At 43.1% G+C, this 22,230-nt stretch overlaps 1 protein-coding gene across 1 annotated transcript; it reads left to right on the forward strand.

Moving 5' to 3' along the window:
* Positions 1 to 1,638: 1,638 nt before the first annotated feature.
* On the forward strand, positions 1,639 to 6,508 carry LOC106746826 (UPF0528 protein CG10038). The gene is made up of 6 exons (XM_014623898.1): positions 1,639 to 1,841; positions 1,943 to 2,269; positions 2,367 to 2,486; positions 2,567 to 2,665; positions 6,064 to 6,148; positions 6,254 to 6,508. The coding sequence occupies exons 1-6, from the start codon at positions 1,728 to 1,730 to the stop codon at positions 6,364 to 6,366; spliced, it is 858 nt and encodes a 285-aa protein (XP_014479384.1). The 5' UTR covers positions 1,639 to 1,727; the 3' UTR covers positions 6,367 to 6,508.
* Positions 6,509 to 22,230: the final 15,722 nt, after the last annotated feature.

The raw sequence follows: 22,230 nt of genomic DNA on the forward strand, positions 1-22,230 counted from the left end.
GAGTGCCGAAAGTAACGTCGCTCGTCTATCGTGCTACAGTTCGGAGTTCGGTCGCGATTTTTCACGTTTTCGATTTGCTGAAGGCGAGTTTCTCGCAAGTTTTTGCCGAAAGTAAGTTTCGTGGCGATTTATGTCGTAATGAAATACGGTAGAATAATCCCTGGATGCAAGAATCACTGAACGGCTGGACGAGGATGCCGAGTGAAGTTGGCGCGCATTGATACTTCGAGAATCGCAATTACAACCGCTACCAGTGATCCAACGGATCGCAACATGGCGGTTGAATTCGACAGACTGCTCCGTGTTTTTCGCGACTTCGACTCGACGACGGTGAATTTCGCGCGCGTTTCATCGCCGACAGTGCCGAGAGCGCGGTGTCCTGCATGTATCTCGCCGAAGTATCGTCGAATAGTCGCCGAAAATGAACATTTCGCGAAACAGATATCCGTATCGGGAGTGCCGGATAGTTTTGCCCGTCCATCGCTTCAACTGTTGAGTTTCACTCTTTTGAGCCGCCCAAGGAGAGCTTCGCGCGCGAATTGTACGTCTTCGTCGTGGTGGGATCATGTCGAGTAGCTGAGCGAAGTGGCTTCGTCACGTGATAGCGGCTCGAAGTTTGAATCACAGCGTCCTAGACTCCCAATTCGTCGAGGAGAAAGTCGGTAAGTCTTCGATTTGCAATTCTACAAATGTCTCGGCGAGTAGACATAAACACACGTGTGTACCGTATAATTTTGTGCTATAATATTATATATTTCCATGTAAAATAGATATTTATATGTTTATATGAAACTTCTACTATTAACCGAAAAATTCAAAACGCATCAGGATGTTGTTTGTTTTGACAACAATTACATGACTCGGTAGAGTAAGTTTCGTGTGGCTGTTAAGGAAGGATACACACTGTAGTGTCCCTGTTGTCAGGTTGTTTGATTATTGGGTTGTTAGGTTGTTGTTAGATATACTTAGTGTGAGAGAGAGACATTATTGCTTATCAATTAGTCTTTATAAGAGTTTTCATCAAGTCATTTGCTTTGATCCACATGTTCTGGCAAAGTTTGATCGGTGTTCTTCTGTATCTTGTATGGAACGCAGTTAAGTTTACATTTTATTATGTATTCGTGTGTGATAAGTTTGAATCATCGACCATTCATATACACTTAACGTACTAATTTATAATTAATGTGAAGAATATGTAACTTTTAGTAGTCTGTTCCTTTTTGAACATACTGTGCATTTTCTGATTTTGTATTTCGTGCACTTGATGATTGAAGTGTTATGATTTGTAACATCTTCAAATAATGTTTTTTCAAACACGTAGCTGGCATACAATGCCAAGAAGAAGAAGTCACAATCAAAGGTATCAAAAACATTGCATGAGCTTGGTTACATATTTAAAGGTAAGTTTGTAATATCATATCTCATTTGCAAAATATCTTTGAAATAACAAAAAAATTATCAAAAAGCTTATTATATCCAAATAATCTTTATCCTGTATTGTCATATGAAATTGTTTTATGCCATGCTGGTTTTTTTTATTGTTTAATTTCATTTTTACATCCTTTGTGAACTACATTGTGACTTTTAAAACAATAATATGGAAAATCACATTTATGCTTTATATCTTTAGAAGCACAGATTTAATATTTGCTTCACGTATATGGCGTAAATCAATTAAAACTGCTGTGTTTTTAATTAATTTGATTTAATAAATGTGAGTGTTGAAAATGATTATAGATGGAAAGTTGGAGAATGTCAAAAGACCTGGAAAAAGTTTTATATTTGACACTAGCAAGGAGCTATCAGAGAGAAATCAGATGCACTATGAAGCATTATGTGAAGTAATAGTTTAACATTATAGTTGTTATAATACTTTACAGTTATAATCATTTATAAGTATAATTTCAATTGAAGACTATTCTGACCGAGTATTCTGTTGCAGGCAATTGACGAACACGTGTACAAGTTGCTTGAAGAAGAAGACTTGGAAAGACTTCCAGTACCAAAAGCATCTTGCAGCACGATAGAATTTCAATCATTCATCTATGCAAGCAAGGATAGTCTTCAAAATGACAAGTTGATAATATTGGTTAATGGCTGTGGAGCTAAGGCTGGTCAATGGTCTAGACATACGATAATACATGACAATTTTTACTATGGTACTCAAATCTCATATATTAGAGAAGCAAAGAAGTTGGGCTATGGCATTCTAGTGCTCAATATTAATGACAACTTCAGAATCACTGCTGAGTACATGCATTCAATTCCAGTAATTTATATAATAATCTTAGTACTTTTATAATTCATCGCATAGATTACTTTTTATTATTCAAATATTATTCAAATATTGTCCCATTTATATGCAGGGTAGTGAAGATGGTTACGAGCATTTAAGCACAGTGTGGAATGATTACGTTCTAGATTGTAAAGCTAAGAATATTGCCATTATCGCTCATGATTTTGGAGGGGATTGTATAGTACAATATGTGAGTAAATTTTTATTTTGACTTCAACATATGCATACAATAGCATTCTTATAATTTTTGATGATCTGTGATTGTTACAGAAGATGATATTCGGAGAAAAGTTTAAAGATAGAGTTTTCGCGATAGCTTTAATTAGCTCCATGCGTCTCATACGTTGGAAAGACTCAAACCTGGAAGACGTAAGTACACTGTAAATAGAATCTTAATTTTATTTCTATCAATTATGGAGAAACAAAAGTTTTCTCATACACGAGTATATCTGTAATTAAAATATGAAAGATTTCAAAATCCTATCATAAAAATATGAGAACATGTCGATAAATTGAAGGAAAATCTGATGTAACACGATCTCATACAGAGTTTGTTAGATTTATTTTATAACATAACAATTACAATTATATAAACTACAGATATATATTTTGTGTGGGAAATATTTGAGATATATATTTTGTGTGGGAAATATTTGAGACTTTTGAGATTAATAATCTTCTGTGCAATCTCTGCATGTTTGTATGCGTTTTGCAAGTTTTTGTTAAATTGTCCTCTCCTATCCTTAAGGGAAGTTTCACTGCATGATAAAGCTGAAATTGATTAAAAACTATAATATATACGAACATTTATATGCCTATTCACTCATTTTAAGATTAGATTTTATAGGAACCTAATAAAGAAACAAGTCAGTTTACTTATTGTATGCAATGACGCGTGCAAAGACTGAACACTTCCTTTTATTTTATCACAGCAATGAATAATAATAATAATAATAAATAACTAATATCACATTACAGAACCAAGAATTTATATTCTTGAGACACTGCTAAACAAAAATTTGAAATTTTCACACACATATACACACATATTCACAGAAAGAAAAGTCTACTTAAAAAGAAGATATCTCTTGCGTGGTTAAAGTTAATTAAAATTTTTAAACTATGCTAAAATGCGTAGTACATTTTACAGAATGTATAAAGCTTTTATGCACTGTCCGAATTTGATATCTTGTCCGATAATGGAAGCGTGAAATATTTCATCATCGAGGATATTTATAAACGCACGTTCTGATGTCGGGATGCCATTGAGCAAATGTATAAATATAAATGCTCTATATCTTTCTTTAAACGGTATTTTTTACGACGAAACATTTCGGCTCGCTATCAGTCGGCACTCGCGTCGACATCCATATCGAAATCGTTGGACGCACAAAAGCGCGCCAAGTGGCTTCGCGCGCCACCGCGTTGGACTCAAAACGACGGGAATCGTTTTAACCATCTGCAGTATTGTCCATTAACAATAGCACCGCGTGACTTTTTCTATTAGCCTTCTACGTTACCGAGTGCGTACTTCAGACCCAAGTCCCATCCGTTCAATGTGCCTTCGCCCGTACCCCCGTTAATTGTCGAGACCTACATTCGTCTTCGTGGCCTTAAAGCCGCTTTAGTCGACAACAAATTGGTCGACTCAGACAAGCTAATCATATAATAAGAATGTATCCAGTAACGAAGAAATATCATTGAGCGTCTTAATCTCTTTGCTGAATTAAATAGGAAGATCTAAAAGAATCAAAGTCCTTAAAAGAATCAAGATCTTTATTTAAGATAGGATTTAAACGTTCAAATTTACGGAAATATGCGAGTCGCAGTGAAAGTTACATTGCACCGCATTCGACTGGATAATCGCGTGATTTTGCAAGGTTTCGCTATGAGCTTTGTTGCGCGCATGAAATTCGATTTGTGCATCGGTGTAATAAGAAGGACTCGACGAGAGACCTCGCGCGCGCGTGTCCATTTACAGAAGCGGTTAGCTACGAGCCCTTAGCTTTGATAATGGAACAGCGCGACTCCTTTTATTAGCTCCCCGCGTTACCGAGTGGTGCTCGACGATATTTGTCCATTCGGTGGGCGAGCGTCAACATATAACTTTCATGCGTTCCATTTGCTCGCTTCGCGTTCATCGTCGGGAAAGGAAGTTATCGAGTAGACTTGGTTCCTTTTCGTTTAACGTTCTCTTGTGATTCCGCTCGCTATAAGTCAAATTTAGGGTGCCCAACTGTGGGAGTTTCGTGGTTATCTTGTTATACAAAAATATTTTTTTCTCTCACGGAAAGAAAAGTTTCAATCTATCTGCTAATGATAAAACAAATGAAACGTCAGGTAGATTCAACCAAACTCTTGTTTTCGATACGGTGTAAGGATTATTTCACGAGGCAGGCGTTTGTTTCGGAGACGAAGTTATTCGCGAAATTGTCGTGGCGCGCGTGTTCGTTTCAAGGGGTTACGGTCGCACATGGAAAATCGTCCTCATTGTCGTTGGCCGCCGTAACAATCTCGCATATATTCGGATAGAGTGGGCGCGGTGTGCGTTCGCGTCGGGTGTTACATTATCGGAGACGCCGGATAATTAATTAGAGTGCCGGTGCAAACAGCAGATTCGGCAGGAGAGTAGGACGAGGAAGAGGAGGATGACGGCGACGACAGACCCACACCCCCGTTCGGAACTCCGGCGTAGCTTGCTTGCGCGCTCGCCATGGCGCAAATATAATCGACGGCATTTCCCACGAGAGCACGATGCCGCCGGTTGTGCATACGGACGCGCGGGCCACGTCGACGGGCGGACCGGTGTGTTTCTCCTTGTTGGAAGCGCAGCTTTCGAGTTTGCCCGCGCATATTTGCACGGCGCGGCGCGGCGGATAGACACGGACACGGACGGCGATATGTACGTTTAATCGCTTCGATAACCGATCGCCCGTGTTTGCCCGTCGCTGTTCGCTTTCGAGTCTGTCCAATTGGATTGACTTGCGAGTGGATTCCGTTGTTCATTGCCTATTAGTAAGGAGCTTCCTCGTAAACCATCATCCACCGGTGCGCGGACGACACGTTCCAGCGCCGAGCGTCACCGTGCTCTCTTTCATTTTTCTCTTCTCTTCCTTTTTATTCTCGTTCGACGCGGGGATTGGTGGACGCGCGAGAGGGAAATAAATAGAAATTTCGTGACGCTACGATGCGCGCTGCGAGATCTATTTTCTCGTTTATTCCCCGGCGTCGGTGCAGCGCGCGAAAGCCGATCGATGGCTCTCCTTCGCGTAGAAGTTAAAAGTCACGTAGTTTTACCTTGCGGTTTCCTACCACGTGCACGTGCGCCTCACGACATTTTAAGGAGGGCTGCGCTTTGGCAGTGGCGGAAACGGCGTGTTCTCGTATCAGTCTTGCGGTCTGGCAGCTGCGAGTCGTTCGAGCACGAAGAGATCCCTGCCAGAAACCTTAAAACCGAAAGAAAATACCCGGCGCGTCGTTACCTAATATCCTACACGTAAATATATCTTCGCACGATCATGCACGCTTGAGATATACCTATCATAATGCAGGAGAGGACTTGCATAAAATCGCATATATCTGTGCTTGAAAATAACTGTTTTGCAATTTGTACTTATTGTTTAGATATCTGAGGCTTTTTCACGGTGTGTGGAGAAATGTTAATTGCAGTTTTATTTGCATGTGTTGGTATTTCAAGTTGCTTGATAAGTATGGAATTCGTGATAGACATGTAACGTTCTTAAAGTAACAATTGTTGTAATTTGCAGGTCATCAAAACGTGGGATAATAAACTGGATTTAAAAGTAAAGCGTGTTAAAACGTCAAAAAATAGAACCTTCAACTGTTTAATAAGTAATATAATTACCTAAATTTTGATATTTTTTAATAGTGAAATATACAGGAGGAAACATCTCTTCCAGAAAACTTCATATAATGAATTTTTTTTCTTCGTTACAGATGAAAATAACCGTGAAAATTTGCCGTATCTTTGTATGACACCGGTGTTCACTTACATACAAAGTAAATATCTTCTCAAAAACGATCGCAAACTTTCTGATGGATCATCATGATCATCATGATAATTCTAAACACGTTATTCAAAATAGCATGAGAGCTATTTAATTTTAATTGTAACGATATTACAAAGTATCGGGCAGTACTGTTAGCAGCAAATTAACTTCAAAATGCAAATTTTTTCTTTCATGGACAGACATTTTCTAAACGATTCTTAAAATCGTCTAAAATATATTATCATTAATATACATTAATATTAATCATAAGTAATATTCGAATAATAATATTATTATTCGAATTATTAATATTAATGATGTTTATTATTAATGTTTAATGTTACATATTTCGATAGATTTTCAAAAATACATATACATAAAATCACGCATTTTGTTTCATATCAAACAATCCTCCGATATTTTGGTCGGGTGTTTTTATTCGTAATGATCGTTACATGCGAAATTGAATAACCCTGCCGAATAGTACTATCGATTTTCGGTTTGATGTCTATCCTATAATATTCGTTAATTCAATCTCTGTGTCATGAGAGTGGCCCGTTTCCAGAGACAAGAAGCAGACCAATGCGCGGTGCTCCTAATTGCGTTAGAGTAATTACGTTATACGCGTTTCAGGCAATAACGTTCTACCGAACAATATTATACAGATACCAACGTTATTACGCGCGAAACAATTACTAAATCGTAATGAGCGACGTATTTGCAAAGGTCCATTGTAATTAGCCCCACGCTTCAGATTTAATTACGTGGTTTGAATATCGCAAGAGCCACGAAGGACGACAATTGTTATACACATGCTAATGAACTTGATATATTTGACATTACAATCACACAAATTGTTTAATGATAATTTAGTACAGAATATACGAAATAAAAGCAGTGTTTCCTATCAAAAGTTTTCCAGGATTTATTGAATGCACCATAGAGACGTATTTTGTATCCAGACTTTCCCGCCTATATCCTAATTATATTTGTTACAATACCATATTAATATTTATGCCATGAAAACGGAAATGCCGATATCGTATCTCAACGAGAAGCAGAATCGTGATTAGGTTATATATAAATGTGCAAAACTTTCACAGCTTATTATTGAATACTCACGTGCCGAATTTCAATTTCGAATTTAAGAAACTCAAGTCGATAAAATCCGCATTTCCCGATCGATCGCCACGGAATAAATATGTAACGCCGACGATCGTCACGCCGCGTTTCGTCTGCGCGTAATTCTTTTCGCCTTGTCACGAATCGCGGGGACAATAAAAAGAAAAGCATAGAACAGTCGCTCTAATCTGCTGTATTTATATCGCACTAAATTTGGATTACCGCATCTGCGCGCCGCGGCATTTTCACCCTCGTGTTCACCGGGGGTTGACCGCTCGTCTAATAATACCGCGGCGCGATAAAAAAGCTCCCGGTGGAAGTTAATTGCCGGTTGTTCTCCCCCTCCTCCCACTAATGAATGGCATTATGACTTTACGCTCGTTTTAGTTCGTTCTTCTTTCCTACCTTCTCTTTTGCCGTCTTAGATGCGTGTCGTGTATGCGAGGATACATCATTTGATCCTCGCGTAAACCATTAAAGGGGTAGTCGGAAACAAGAGGGACGTATGACGAACGGTTGTCCGTAGCTCCTTCTGCATTTTAATTGACTTTCTAAGCGCAATGTAAGTTGGATTGAGGAATCGAGTGTTGAGAATCGAGGAAGCTGAGTGTCGGCTAAATATAAGATCAGACCGAACACCGGCCACCCGTATCGCGAATCGCGTTGTGGACAATGACGAAGCGAAGTTGCGTTTCAACTCTTTCGTGAAAGAGAAATATCAGGCTCGATTTCCCCGATACAAAATGTGCTCGTTCCCTCTTAAACGCGCCGCGATTAATCTCACTGTTATCAGATGCACCGAGCAGAACACCGCGCTTCCTTTTCCCCCGACCGGGTGGATTTTTGCGCGTGCCGCAACGCGCGACGAGGCAGCGCGACCCCAACGTCGAATCCGGCGAGGGTGGCGGCGGCGGTTACTACCTCGCGAGTTCGCGTGGGAGGTCACGTTGGATTGGGGGTAGGTGAGGCGACCCACGACCTTCAGCCAATCGCGATTCTTGCTTGGCACTGGCCTGCCAATGGGGATCTGCCTGGCGTAACCCCACGGCGTGACCTTATGCGCGATTCTCTTCTTGCACTTTGCGCTGCGAAATCTACCCTTCCTCCCCCTTTCCCCCCCTTCGTCCTCCTCCTCTCGTCGCTCGTTGGTGAAATCACTCGCGTCGGTCGAAACTACCAGCGCTCACTCGTCGACGGACACCCTCCGCCCCCGCGTGGGTTCGTTCCGGTCAAACAGTCGGAGATATAACAGTCTCGGATTGAGGAGGGAATCGCGCAAATAGAGTATCATTGCGCGCAATCGATAATACTGTTTATTATATGCTATCGTGTTTCATCGATTGCCGCCCCGCTCGCACAACCGAGATCGCGCATGATTGATAACGCTAATTACAGTACTATTGTGTACGTAGAGTTCAAGCGATCGGACTTGAGGTTACTTTGCTCCCAAGGAGTCGCCGGCGAAATAACGCGAATGGACGATTTCGATTGCTTGCTCTCAAAATGTTGACATTTTCCTCCTTCTTTCGAGCCCCGAAATTTGTCGAAGGCGAGCCTTTGGAATAAAAGTGCGCTCGATTCTCTCACAGTGACGAGGGAGAGAACTACCGTAGGTGAACGTTGGCAGGCTGTAATAATGCTAACGCGGAGATGAAAGGACCGATTATACGAGACTCGCGATTATTTACGTATTAACGAGCGCGTATTTATTTACACACATCAAAGGATGTTTCGCCACCATCCCATTATCTCATCTCTGTCAAGGTAGAAGCATCGTTAATTTTGTCTGTTAGACGCCGTAAGAAGGTTGGATTGCACCGACAGAGGTAACTTTGCGTCACGATGAGTAAAGGTTGCAACTTAATTTAATACTCGAGGAGGCAACCAACCCATCACACATTCACGCATACACACACACATACAGCACGAGTCTCGATATTCACGAAATTTGAACGATTTTCACGACGGTACACAGTTTGGAACTTTTTATCTCTCTTTTTCTTCTTTTTATTATTACGATGATACCAAGTTTCCTCCGCCACTGCAATTTGAGATCATCTTACCTGTCGTTTTGACAGTAACATTTTAGGGCTGCGAGGCCTACGCGCATTTTCTTCCGTTCACCTCCTCTTCCACGTTTTGTGCAAGACGCTATATCCCACTCCATTTCTTTATTATTTGTTAGAAAAAAGTTGGATCCATTGCTACATAATAAAAAAAATTTTATGTTAAAACGGTCCATTGAAACTTTTGCTATATTACTTTAACATGGGGAATGTGTTAAAAAGTACACAAATATATGTTAAATTAACATACTCATAACTTGTTAAAATAACGCAAAAAATTCAGTGGACCGTTTTTAACACAAAAATTTTTACTGTATATTGTCAGTCTGATCTAATGACTGGTTCCTTGGTGACAACTAGTTGCCTACAAAAGCAATAAACAAAAAGGGATAGTAAATTAAAATTAATAATTCAAAAGAAAATTCAAAGAAACACAATTTTTCTTTACGATGTAGGCCTGAGAGACATATGATATTACTTCAGCGTTAAGACCGCGGTTGTTACTCTGAGAGTTAAAGTAATTGACTCGACTTTCTCCCCGACCTTTCTCGACTCCTTCCCGAGTACCCGACTATCAGAACTAAAACCTGGATGCGTGCCGAGGCTTGCGGCGATCGATCCGAGTTTCCTTGTCGCGGAATGTCATCTTACCCTCGCTGCACCACCTCGTGCTATCGGCGATTTTACAGTCGACAGTTCGCAGGGTAGTTCGTGGCCAAGGCTCTTTCCGTTTCGATGCATGTGTATCGTCGAGGGCGCGTGCTCGTCAACACGCGCGCGACCCCGCCGCATCAGCAACCGTCAGGACGGGCCGATAGCCCGTCGGTTATCGAGCGCGGGTGGCAAGGTAATTACTTCCTCGGGGTTGGAGACGTGCGCGCGCGCGCGCGCCCCACGGGGGTGGGGTCAGAGGTCACACAGTCGGCTCCAACCGCCTCCGGACAGCCAATCAACGCTCTACGCTTCCTGTCTTCGGGGCGATACGTGCATGTGGGTATCAACGCGTGCGCGCGTGTGGATGACGCGACGTGCCGCCGCCAATTGCGACCGAGGCCGGCTACTCCAGGTGCGGTAATCGCGGCGACATTAGCTAATACGTCGACCTGCAAGACCTGGACTTCCCGCTATCGTACGTTACCGACGAGAACTGGCGGTCCCAGCGCGACTGCCATTAATATCTCGCGCGCGACTAGATACTACGCAGCCGCTTATCGCGACGAGGAGACGCCGCTTATCACGATGCGCCTTGCTTATCCAAGGTGTCAGCTGCGTGCTCACCCGCGTCGCCGTTTGTCAACAGCGGAATCTTCGACGAGGGCTCGATTCTATCCTTTGGGAGAACTCGACGCGATACATAGTAGTTCGCGATCTTTCTTGCCGCGTGAAATTTCTCGACGGCATACCTCGAATCGGGTTTTCGTCGGGGTGAATTTTAGCGTAGATTACTCGCAGAAGTTTTCGTCGAGAGTCGAGGGGTGAATAACCACGCTTGATCGGATCCTATCGTATCTCCCTCTTCGAGTTCTTCGGCAAAGTCTATTTTCAGCCGAATTATCGTCATCCTTCTCGGCATTTTCTCAAATCGATATTTTGGTTCTGCATCAATTCTGCAAGTTTTTTGAGCTTGAGAGATCAATGGAGAACCTTTATATATGACACTATACACAGAGGAAAAGGTTTCTTTCGATTTAATATACGTGTTTGTTAACACTTGGTTAGTTTGATACAGAAAACATAATTTAATATCAAATATATCCTGTTTTTGTTGAATCAAACATACGTTTATTTGTTCTATTCCAAAAGATAAATTTGTTTTAATTAAAGGAATTTTCGTTAATCCAAACAAATCTTCGTCTTTCTGTATAAACTATTGTCCTACACTGATAGGAAGATATTTGAACAATAAATATTATTTATTTGGTTTTATAAAAATGTCTATATTAAATAACATATTGCTAATAATTATTAAATAAATATTTATTTTTAAATATTTTTTTCTCAGTTCTACCTTCGTGTTACAAATATTACTACCGTTCTTTCCATGTTGGATCTTAAAGTAAAACTTGCCACATATTTGGAAATATATGACGCATCGCTCTCCATGTCCTAGTTCCCGACTCAGCTTTTTTGTTTCGGACACTAACTCGTAGCACACTGACCTCTCGTATAAAATATCATTCCAGGGGAGAAATATGTGTTAATTAACGCTGACGAGCGCCTGATTAAATAGCTGAGTATTTTAATCACCCGGTGGGAATAGTAACTAATAGCTCGTGACGTCATGTAACACTCGGTCACAGAAAAAAACCCGTCGCGCGAAAGTGTCAAAACAATCTCCCGTCAATCATCAACCTTCGTCATGCGCCGCCGACGGTCCAAGATAACGAAACAATCGACACTTTCAAACCAATTATGGACTTTCAAGATGGTCAAATGTACTTTTGTGCGTCATTTATTTTTCCGGCAGAGTCCATTACGTTCCGAGCCGGCGAGCGACGCGCTGCTGAATATATATATCGGTGTGTTAGTTATCATTCCCGTTCCAGTGATTATTAACACGTTCATTCTATCGGAAAGTCGTCTCCATGAAGGACCCTGTATTTTTTTCTGAGAATGGTATAAAACAGGCTTAATTTGTTTACATGAACATAGAATGAAAAATTACACTGAGAGAAATTTTACTAAAATTAAATCATTTTTAGTCACAACTATATCTTCTTGTTTTAACTTAAAAAATAGTAATAGCAATATGAATATCAAGTGTGTTATTATCGTTGACACTATAATAACATTTATTAGAAAAATTTCTAGTTCTTCTGATTGTTATTCTTTCACTTTTACACGATTATAGTTACAAATGCAATATTTTTTCTTAGTGTATCGCTGTCACACATATATGACTTCGGTTACGAACGTGTTAAGATATCTCGTCAATTCTTGAAATATTGAATCGGGCTCTCGTCGGCATCGCGTTAATTAACACACGTTTTTCCGATCGAACCATCATACACGGAAGTGTCAGTGCCACGATGGAGTATCCGGAGCAGCCAGGATGTTGGGTCAAAAAGCCAGGATGGAGGCTGCAAGACGCGAACAGTGATATATCATATATTTCAAGTGTGTAAAATCATTTATTAGAGATGAGTAGAGGTGATTTCGAATTTTGTTATACATTTAACGAATTTATTGAGAATCAAAAGATATCTGAATCAAAGTTTAGACCAGCATTCGTAGTCCATCATTATTTGGTAAATTATAGCTTGATTATTATAGATTTATGAATTTTTAATTATTCATCAATCCATACATATTTTATACAACGAGAAATATTTACCCAAACAGGGAAATAACGATTCATGAATATAAATCTGTAGCTAATTCTTCTGTATGCTCTCAATCTCAAAGATGGTAAATAATTTATTCTTAATTAATTTATTTTAATATTACTCACAACTATGGTAATATATATTTTCTCTTATTTCACATGTTCCCTCTACCGAGTGATTCATGTAATTAATACAATGCTGATTGAAATTAAGAATAAAGATTAAATAAACAATGAAATTAAGAAAAAAGATTAAAATAAAGAAAATATTTTGGAATAATCTAATATCTATTATATAAATAACTCTGAAATAAACTTCTTTTAAGACTCAATATGAAAAAAAATGATGATAAGTAATCATTGGCAATTTAACATCGAAGGAAGACCATAGTTTGCACAATGTTATGCTTGATAATTCTCCTTCGGTCCTTCGAGTTCAACGAAATTTGCAGGATTAAGTAGAAGTAAAATTTCGGGAATTTACACGTACCGTATTATTCTCGCCCGCACTTCATCTCGCCGTCTTCTCCTCGATCGGAGAGATCGATCGCCGATACGCATAATTAAAAATTTCCGGCGTCGGGGCGATCAAGGTACAAAATATAACTCGCGTTAATCGAGACCAAGAGCGATCTCCGCTCGTCTCGCCTCGTCCTCTCACATCCACTCCTCTTCTTTCCACTTCTTCCCGTTCATCGCGCTCGTCTTTCCCGTACCGACCGCGGTTTCATTAGCCGTCTAATCTTTCTTGCAACCTTGGTAGAGGAGAGGATGGGAACTTAGGCCGCTCTTGCTCGCTTAGGTCCGAGGAAGATTTCCTTCCTTCTCTCCCCCGACAGTCGGCGGGGATCTGGCCGAGTGACTGATGAACTGGCCACTAATTACCTTCTCCGTGCCGCACAATACCAGCGTATTAATAACTCGCATTTATATGCCCATGAAAAATGGACGTGTGGCCCGTTCGCTTGCTTTCGCTCTCGTTCGTTCGCCCGTCCACTCTCTCTCTCTCTCTCTCCTCTTTATCCAGCGGCATGCACGCATTCCGCGTGCGGCGATTGTGCGTGGACAGATAGATGCGTGCACGTAGATACGAGCGCGCGAACGAAGGAGATAGCATTCGAACGCACCGTGTGCCGGCCTCGTCGCGTTCCTCGCACCACCGCGTGCATAAATTCGACGTGAGGAATGGATAATGTTGCCGTTAAACGGAACGAAGCGCCATTAGCGAGCTCGCACCGTCGACTTGGCTGGTATCGCGATAAATGACACGACCACGTGGTCGTATTTGGTGTAGCTCGCGTCTTCGTTCGCCTGTCCGTCGCTTGCGATTTAACCCTTTGAGGACGGGAGTCGCAAATGAGCGATTTAAATCTGCTCGTCTAGCCGATAGCCGTCTATTTGATGATGAAGCATTTTTATATCATAAATAGATTATCAGGAGTTACATATGTACCGGCATGATAATTTCAACATGTCATGCAACTGGATTGTTAGGGTCGTTTAATTGTACAATAATTGTGATCGTGTCAGTGTTTATGTAACATAACATTTTAAAGATCGCCTCTACGTCGACGCTTATCAAATTTGTCATCGACTTTGGCATCCTCTTAAGGTGTGCATACATCTAACGAACGAGCAACGAATGTGTGATAAACGTCTGTGAATGCGCACGAATTTTCTTCAAAACCATCTGATAAGCCACATTATGAGTAAATCGGCTTGAAACGTTCCGTTCGGATTTGTTACGACGTACGCATTTTCCAAAATGTGTAACGTGGAAAATTTGCATTCACCATTCGTTCGCCGGGTATTATATGTACCTTTAAGGGACTCTTCGCAGAGAAGAGCCCGCGATCGTTGCTCTCCTTACCGAGTCCGTAGAAACATGACGCGCGGTCGAAGTCTTTCGCGCGCGGACACGACGCGTGTCGCCTCTCGCTCGCGGACAGCATTCGCTTGAAGCACCATTCGCTCCGCTTATTTATCAACGCCGGATATTAAATGCTGTTCTGTCAACTGTCGGGGCTGAGAGAACGAGCGCTTCGCGTCGATCGATGACTGGCCGAGCGCGTGTTGAGCACTTACGTGGGCCGAGACGACCCGTGCGCGCGCGAGCGAGCGAGTTATGCGAGCGATCGAAGAGAGGAAAAGGTCTTGACATTTCCTACGCGTCTTGAGACAACTACAGCGAACCCTTCCTGACATATTAGGCGGGCTCCTTTGGCGAGTCCGCGACATTTACGGCGTGGAGACAGACGGTGTGTGAGGAACGGCACGGGGATTTCTTCGATCTTCGTCTTTCCGAGTCGAAATTTCGATGCTACTTTGATGCTCTTAAGATTTTGCGCCTATTTAGATGACTTATAAACTAGTAGAAATCTATTTTGGCGACTACACTTGTTAACTTCTCTCTTGAACCATAAATTCTGCAGATTTAATTTTAATGTTACTATTAAACGACCTATTTTGATGCCAAACAGGATTCGGGTTCGTTCTCCGCGAGATAATTCGCACACGAGACGCTCTGAGGATGGGGGAGACGAGAGGGATACGCTAGTATAACGCGGGGAAGTTGTCGGGGTATTTTTCTTCTTTGCTCTTGGCAAGAGCGCGCTGTCTATAATGCCATCCACTTAAGGAAATGAAAAACGGTACTCCGGTTTTGTTTTTTTCCTTTTTTTCTCAACGACATCACGCGGTGTCGAAGCAAACGTGCAGATCAAAGCGTTTTAGATAGTGTACCATCGCATTCCGGGAAAAAAAGAGAGAGAAAGGGAGAGGAGGAGTCACAATCTTGAAGAGTGAATTTTTTTACAGCGTGAATTTCTGTTTTTTTTTTTCGAAGACTCGAGTAATTTTAAATGTCGCTCCTCTAGCGATTGAGAAAAACGTTAAGTCGCGAAGCACGATTTAATCCCGATGAACATCGACGCGGCAGCTGGCGGCGTATATCGATTCGTTTCTTACGTCGAAAAAATCGTTTTTTCCGTGCGGCTACGTACGCGGGATGACCGACGCGAGCTGACGCGACGCGTAACTGGACAACGACGCGCGGTACGTGACGCCGCGAGATTCGTTCCTGGGATAATTCATAATTCAGTCGGTTTTTGCCTGAGCACTTTGGCAATATTAAACGCAGACGCGGAACCCACAAGGGGCATCCACAAAGCCGCGGTAAGCTCAAAGCGTCCCTAACCACCGTTCTACCCTTCACCCGCTCATCCCACCTATCCCTTTTCTATGTACGATGGTACGTAGTACACCCGGCCGGAGCGGTTTCGTTTCAGTGAGTTTGCAACGATGGCGATGTCGTCGGCTGAAAAACAAGGAAAAAACCGAAAAAAGGATTGAAAAATCGCGGCTAGTACTATTTCGCGTTTGCCGCGTTTGCGTTAACGATTTTACGGCGTTCCGCGCGCGCGCGTCCGCGCGTTTAATTCTCGTTCATAATATCGTTATCACGGCTCCGCTCGTGATTAAGGAAACGTTGAATCACGGTGCAGCAGCTCGTCGTTGTCTCGCTTATTCGTCGATCGGAGGGATTATACGGCAGGCCAGGCCGTGCGCAGTATCTCGCGAAACACATTTTTCGCGATTCACGCACGCACATTTCGCGGCAAATGCGAAACGCACGGCAGATTATCGTCTTTCCCCGCCGTTTCAGCGGCGAGAGACACATAACGCTGGAGCTTTAACGCCGCGCGCGGAGCGTTTTATTCGCCGGCGGAATGGTCTAGCGGACAGAAACGGCTGTTAACGTTAACCTTACGTGCAAATGTAAAATATAATTAGACTTCGCGCGGCGATCTGGAAATATCGTCTGCGGGATCCGCTCGTTCCCTCGTTCGCCCGCTCACTCGCTCGCTCGCCCGCTCGCGCTAGCGATTTATTCGCGCAATAACGTCACGTACTTTACGGACGTACGTAACGTTTACTGCATCTTCTATTCAGCGGATAAGTTACAGCTACCGTTACCGTCGCTCGCTCGCTCTCTCCCTCCCTCCCTCCCTCCCTCCCTCCCTCTNTTCTCTCCCACTCGCTCGTTCTCTCGCTCGCTCGCTCGCTCGCGGTGGCCGCGCCGCGCGAATATTCATCGCGGGCATTCACCGTGCACTATCTACCGGCGTACACAACCGCCACTATTTTTTTCAACGGCAATATTTATCGACGCCCGACGGATTACGAGCGCAACCCGACGCTGCCGGCGGCTACCAGATTCTGCGAGCAAGTTAATTCTTAGCCGCTAGCATAAATATCCGATCGTATCGTATCTCGTTCCGCGTAGCCGCAGAAATTTCAAGTGTACGCACGCACGTGCGGCGGATGGAGATTCTCCCTCGGCGATTTCCTCGTAAAATTATTAATTACGATCTTGCTTTCTGTGTGAAAAATCGCGTACAAAGTTTTTATTGCTATTAACTTCGCGCCTTTATTTATATCATCAGTACGATATCGAGGGGCATGTTACAGACGGCGTAGGTCGTTCGAGGCGTGTACTTGTAGGTTAAGTAATGTACAGGTTTATACACGCATATAGCTCATTGCGTCGAATTGTTGAGAGTCACCTGTAGTTAGAGATAAAAATGACAATCTGGCGGTAATTTACTCGATAAATTACAGTAAATTATCCGATAATTTTAGAAAATTGGTAAAATGATAATTTAAAAAATTATAGAAATAAAAAATGTTGATATAAAGTTTGAAAGAAACAGTAAACGTTCAGAATGAATAAAACACTTTATTTGACTTATATTTTTCAAAAGATATTTTGATATTGTATATTGATATATAGCATATAATAATTAGGAAACTAGATATATGATAATTAGAAAATTAAAAACAAACTTTTTATTAGAATTTTCCAAACAAAAGATGTGACAGGTGCAGTGCAGTTTTATATTTTTCATATCTTACAGGCTTACAGCATTTTAGGTGAGACATAGTCTAGTTCGTACGGTTAAAAAAGTATACAGCTTACGCGATCTGTACGTGTATGCGCGATATCGAGTTCGCTCCCGGGGTCTACGAAGGTGACTTCGGTCAGAATCCCGGTCTCCACTTTCGTGACGAGAGGTCGCAATCGATAACCGGCGTGGCCTTTGACCAATACCCGCGCGTTAATATCGATCGTGACGGCTATCCACATCCAATACTAGCTTTAATTATTACTTTCAAATATTAATTTGGAGATTTTGAACATCAATCAATTCGCCTTATAACTCCTGCTCATATTACTGAGAACAATCGTCGAAGTTTATGTTTACTCAATCAAAATGTCAAAAAATTCTCGTTAGAAAATATTGTAAATAGAAAGTAGAAAATATTGTAGAAAGTATTGTTCGATTTTCATAAAAAATACCGCTGTGTAAATAGTGTGCGTGATATTGCCCGTTACGAGAAACACATCGACAGAGGAAATTACATTTATTCAGGGGACGAGTACAGATTTTCCTTACGATTATTCAAGCTGTTTCTCGCAGTGTGCGTTCCCCCGCAATCGTGACACGCGATGACGATCTTCCGCGAAGTCCGTTCAAGTTCCACTGCGAACGTGCACGCGTACACGTGTTCTCCTTCGATAGTCATGACCGTGTCGGCATCGCACCTGGCGATGCGCGGAATCGAGCGACACGGTAATCCGTAGGGCCGAAACAATAGTTCGCGAGGACTTTAGTGACGACCACCTGGAACTAAGTCTCGCAATACGCCGGATATTGAGGGCGGCCGACAAAATGGACGGAAGTAATTACCGCTTTTAAAACTCACCCCGGAAATGCGCTGGGCGACGAGCGCGAGGGGCGGCAGCACGAGGCGCTTCCTGATTTCGCGCTGTGATTCGGTTAAATCATTGCACGTGAAAAGTCGCCGTGCGCGTATGTCGCGATCGATCGTGACAGCACGTTCGCCCGTTGTTTCACGCACTTTTCACACATACGACCATTGCGTGAAATCACTGCAGATCTGAACGTATTATTCCGTAACGTCCGCACAGTGAAAGATCTCAACTACAGTGAAAGAAAAAATGGCTAATTTCACAAAAATTATTGTTATTTTCAGCGTTAATCATAGTTTTTGCTTGTTTTAACAAAACAGTAGTAGTAGCAATACGCAGTTAATAATATAATACAACGTGTGTGCATATGTGTGTATGTGTAATATATATAAAATAATATAAGTTTATCATTATTAAAACACTAGAGAGAGAATGGCTTTATTACAAAAAATGTACACAGTAAAAAACATTTCGTATTTGTGTTAGAATCGGTTCTTGTTAAAATTTTTGTGATTAATTTTTAACATAACCGTGTGTTAATTTAACATATTGTGCTTATATTATTCCAAAATATCTCGTGGTGAGTCGATATTGAAGAATAACACTTGTAATAATTATTTCGCTGAGCAATTATGCAGTCACAAATGCGAAACATTAATTTTTTTTTCTTTATCAGTATATAATTTGCTCGCTTATCTTTCAAGATAATGGTATTCATAGAAAGGAGCGAATCGTGTCGCTAAAAATATATAATTTATGTCACTCTCTGTTCCGATCAGAGTCTCATTTAACGAACTAGGCAGGTGCTCATGAATTTTAACCTTGTCCTCAAAAGAGAGGAAGAATGTCATTTCGAGATATAATACGTGCGACGCGCGCGAGGAGGAGCGCCAGAAATAATACTCGGCCGCAAGGGAAACAGGCTTAACGGTTACCGCGAAGAACTCTTCAATTAAGGAGATTCTCGGCATTATCGCGACCACGGCAGCATCTCTCTCGCGCCTCTCGAGGAACTCTCAAGCTCCCGTGATCGTCGTGGTTTAACGGCTTGATGGCCGTCCGTGGTGCCACGCGAAACCTCAGCGAGTAGCGTCGGTGTGCGCGCCGATGCAACGTGCGTACACAAAGGAGCGGCGGAAATCTCCACGCCAATAACTTTTCTTATCGCGAGCGACTTTTGCGCAAGAAATATGAATTGTTAATAGAAGGTAAAAGCAATTTTATGTACTCTACATAAAGGCGTGTCGATATATATCCTTTGGAGCCGCCCGCCCGTCTCCGCTGCACGTCGCCGGCGCCACCCCGCTATGTAAATCGCGCCGGAGAGCCACCCGCCGTCCGCATACATTAGTTTTTATCTGTTTTACTTTTTTATTTGAAGGTAATTTTCATAAAATGCTTCTTACTCGCTCAAACTCCGCTGTCGGTCTCTCGAGCGCTCCTGCTTCCCTGCCCTCACCATCCCTTAGCCGCCCCCGGATGACGCTCCGGCGGAATCCGATTCCGCCTGATAACTTCGTCACTTTTACCGAGGTCCCCGATTTTCGCTCCTGCTCTCGGCCGCTTCTTCCGTGTACGTGCGTGCGTGTGTTTGTTCGCATGTATGCTTACGATCGCGATTTCGTCTCTCGGTGTTGATTGTCAAGAAAATCGTCGCTCGAGTCGGAGAGTCGACGTCGTTCGCTCTCCCGTTATCGGTGCGGATCTCCTCGGTGCATAATTCCCGGTGTGTTTTCGAACCGATTTGCCGCAATCGTTCGGAGTGACACATAGGGTCGATTCTGGCTGCGAAAGCGCCCGCCTTTTCGAGGTCGTTTGCGATGCGGTATATATATTTATATATATATATATATATCGTGAGGCCAATGAAAAATTTAATAGAACCCGCCGGATGATCGATGTAAGATAGTTGGCAGAGAATAGCGAAGATTATAAGGAGGGTTGGGCCGCCGTCGCGGCGAACAACCGCTATTCCGAGATGAGCGATCGACCCCCGGAGACACGGAGTCTGATCTCTCGTCGCCACCACCCCACATACGGGAGACTCGTCACTCGCCTTATCTCTCGACGGGCCTGTCGCCCGATATAACAGAACGTCGGAGTCCTTACGTTAAGCCGTGGTGGGATGACGTGCTTCGAAGAGTGACCGCGTCCAAGTCCGCGCGTCGCGATTACACGGCTTTGGCGTGGTGTCGATTGCACGATCGATATACCTACTACGCGGAGACTGTCGCGGAAATTATCACTTTAACGCGCGTTACGACGGATCCCTTGATCGGCCTGCGCCATCTGTGCGTTTCCGGATTAAAATATGACGACGTGTTATTAATGCTCGAATTAGAAGGGAGCGGAATCCACGCGTGGATTCCGATGTACCAAAAGTCTGCTCTCTAAATTTCTCAGAGTGAAATTTCACTCGAACTGCAGAGTGACAGCAGAGTCACTCGGATCGATTGAAACATTCACTCGTACGGAGTCAGGATCTACTTTATGCTTAAGTGAGACATTCACTCTTACGATTTCGAGCGGCGGTATTTTCACTGTCGCTTCGAATGAAAACACTGCGACTTTTCACTTGCTTTGAGTGCGATTCCATTCCAAGAAATTCAGGGGGTACGCGAGGTGTAATTACATAAAATTAAAACATCGATCAAAAATGTGGAAAGTAAAAGCGCGAAAAGTAAAATCGAGAGAAGTAGATCATACCCTCCCAGTTTTCTCTCTTCTTCGTCGAGAATTGGTTTCTCGTCGGAAGCGCAAATCCGTCAGATATACCGTCGGCGTCGAGTGTTAAGCGGTAGCGAAAGTTTTCCTTCGGGTTTTCTCGAAGGAATAGACCATTCTCGGTTATATTCCCAGGATTCACAAGGAAAAAGAGAGAAACGGGATTTCTCCTCGTCATACAGTTAAGTGCCTCATACGGTGTCGAGCACGTGCGCACGCATACCGACGCGTTATCTCGCTCGCGCGCGAACAGCCGAAGTTTTTCATATTTTGTCATCCGCGATGATTACGCACGCACAGCGTGCGCGCCTCCGCGTGAGAATTCGTCGGAGGGCTTCCACCGCGTCGAAGAATCGCGCCCTGTCGTCGGTGAATTCACCTCTCGGCGCCAAAAGGGAGCGCACACGGGATTTCCGTGAAAATGTTGCGACTTCGATGTGTCTTCCGCGCACGAAGACACCCTCGACGCTCGCTCGCTCGCTCAGTGCCACCCTCAAAAGAGTCACTGGCGTGTGCGGCAGTCGGCTCGCACCCGAAGTTAACTTTATTAAACCGCGCGACCGCGCGTAAGCCGGAATTATGAAATAACCAACGCGCCACCGCTGTCACCGGCGCGCCGTTGTCGTTGTCGCGGTGGTTTACCACTGTTCAGGACGTCTGTGAAATTATTCATGCGTCGACGGCTTTCGCGGTGCGCGTCTCTCGACGGTCGCGTATGCGAGAGGTCGGGAAAACGGTACGCGCGCTATTTTTTCTCGTTAGCGGACGGATTCTCGCGCGTGTTGTTTGCGGAGCTTCTGTTAACGAATCACGCTGGAGAGATGCGATCCGGTGAATCAAACAACGCCGTCGCTACTCGTTCGATGAGATTCCTTTATTTCCGGTGCGTCGAGCGGCGTGGGCGCACGTTGGAA

This window comes from Dinoponera quadriceps, unplaced genomic scaffold, assembly GCF_001313825.1.
Source record: "Dinoponera quadriceps isolate SergipeBrazil2010 unplaced genomic scaffold, ASM131382v1 scaffold192, whole genome shotgun sequence".
In the NCBI taxonomy this organism is placed as follows: Eukaryota; Metazoa; Arthropoda; class Insecta; order Hymenoptera; family Formicidae; genus Dinoponera; species Dinoponera quadriceps.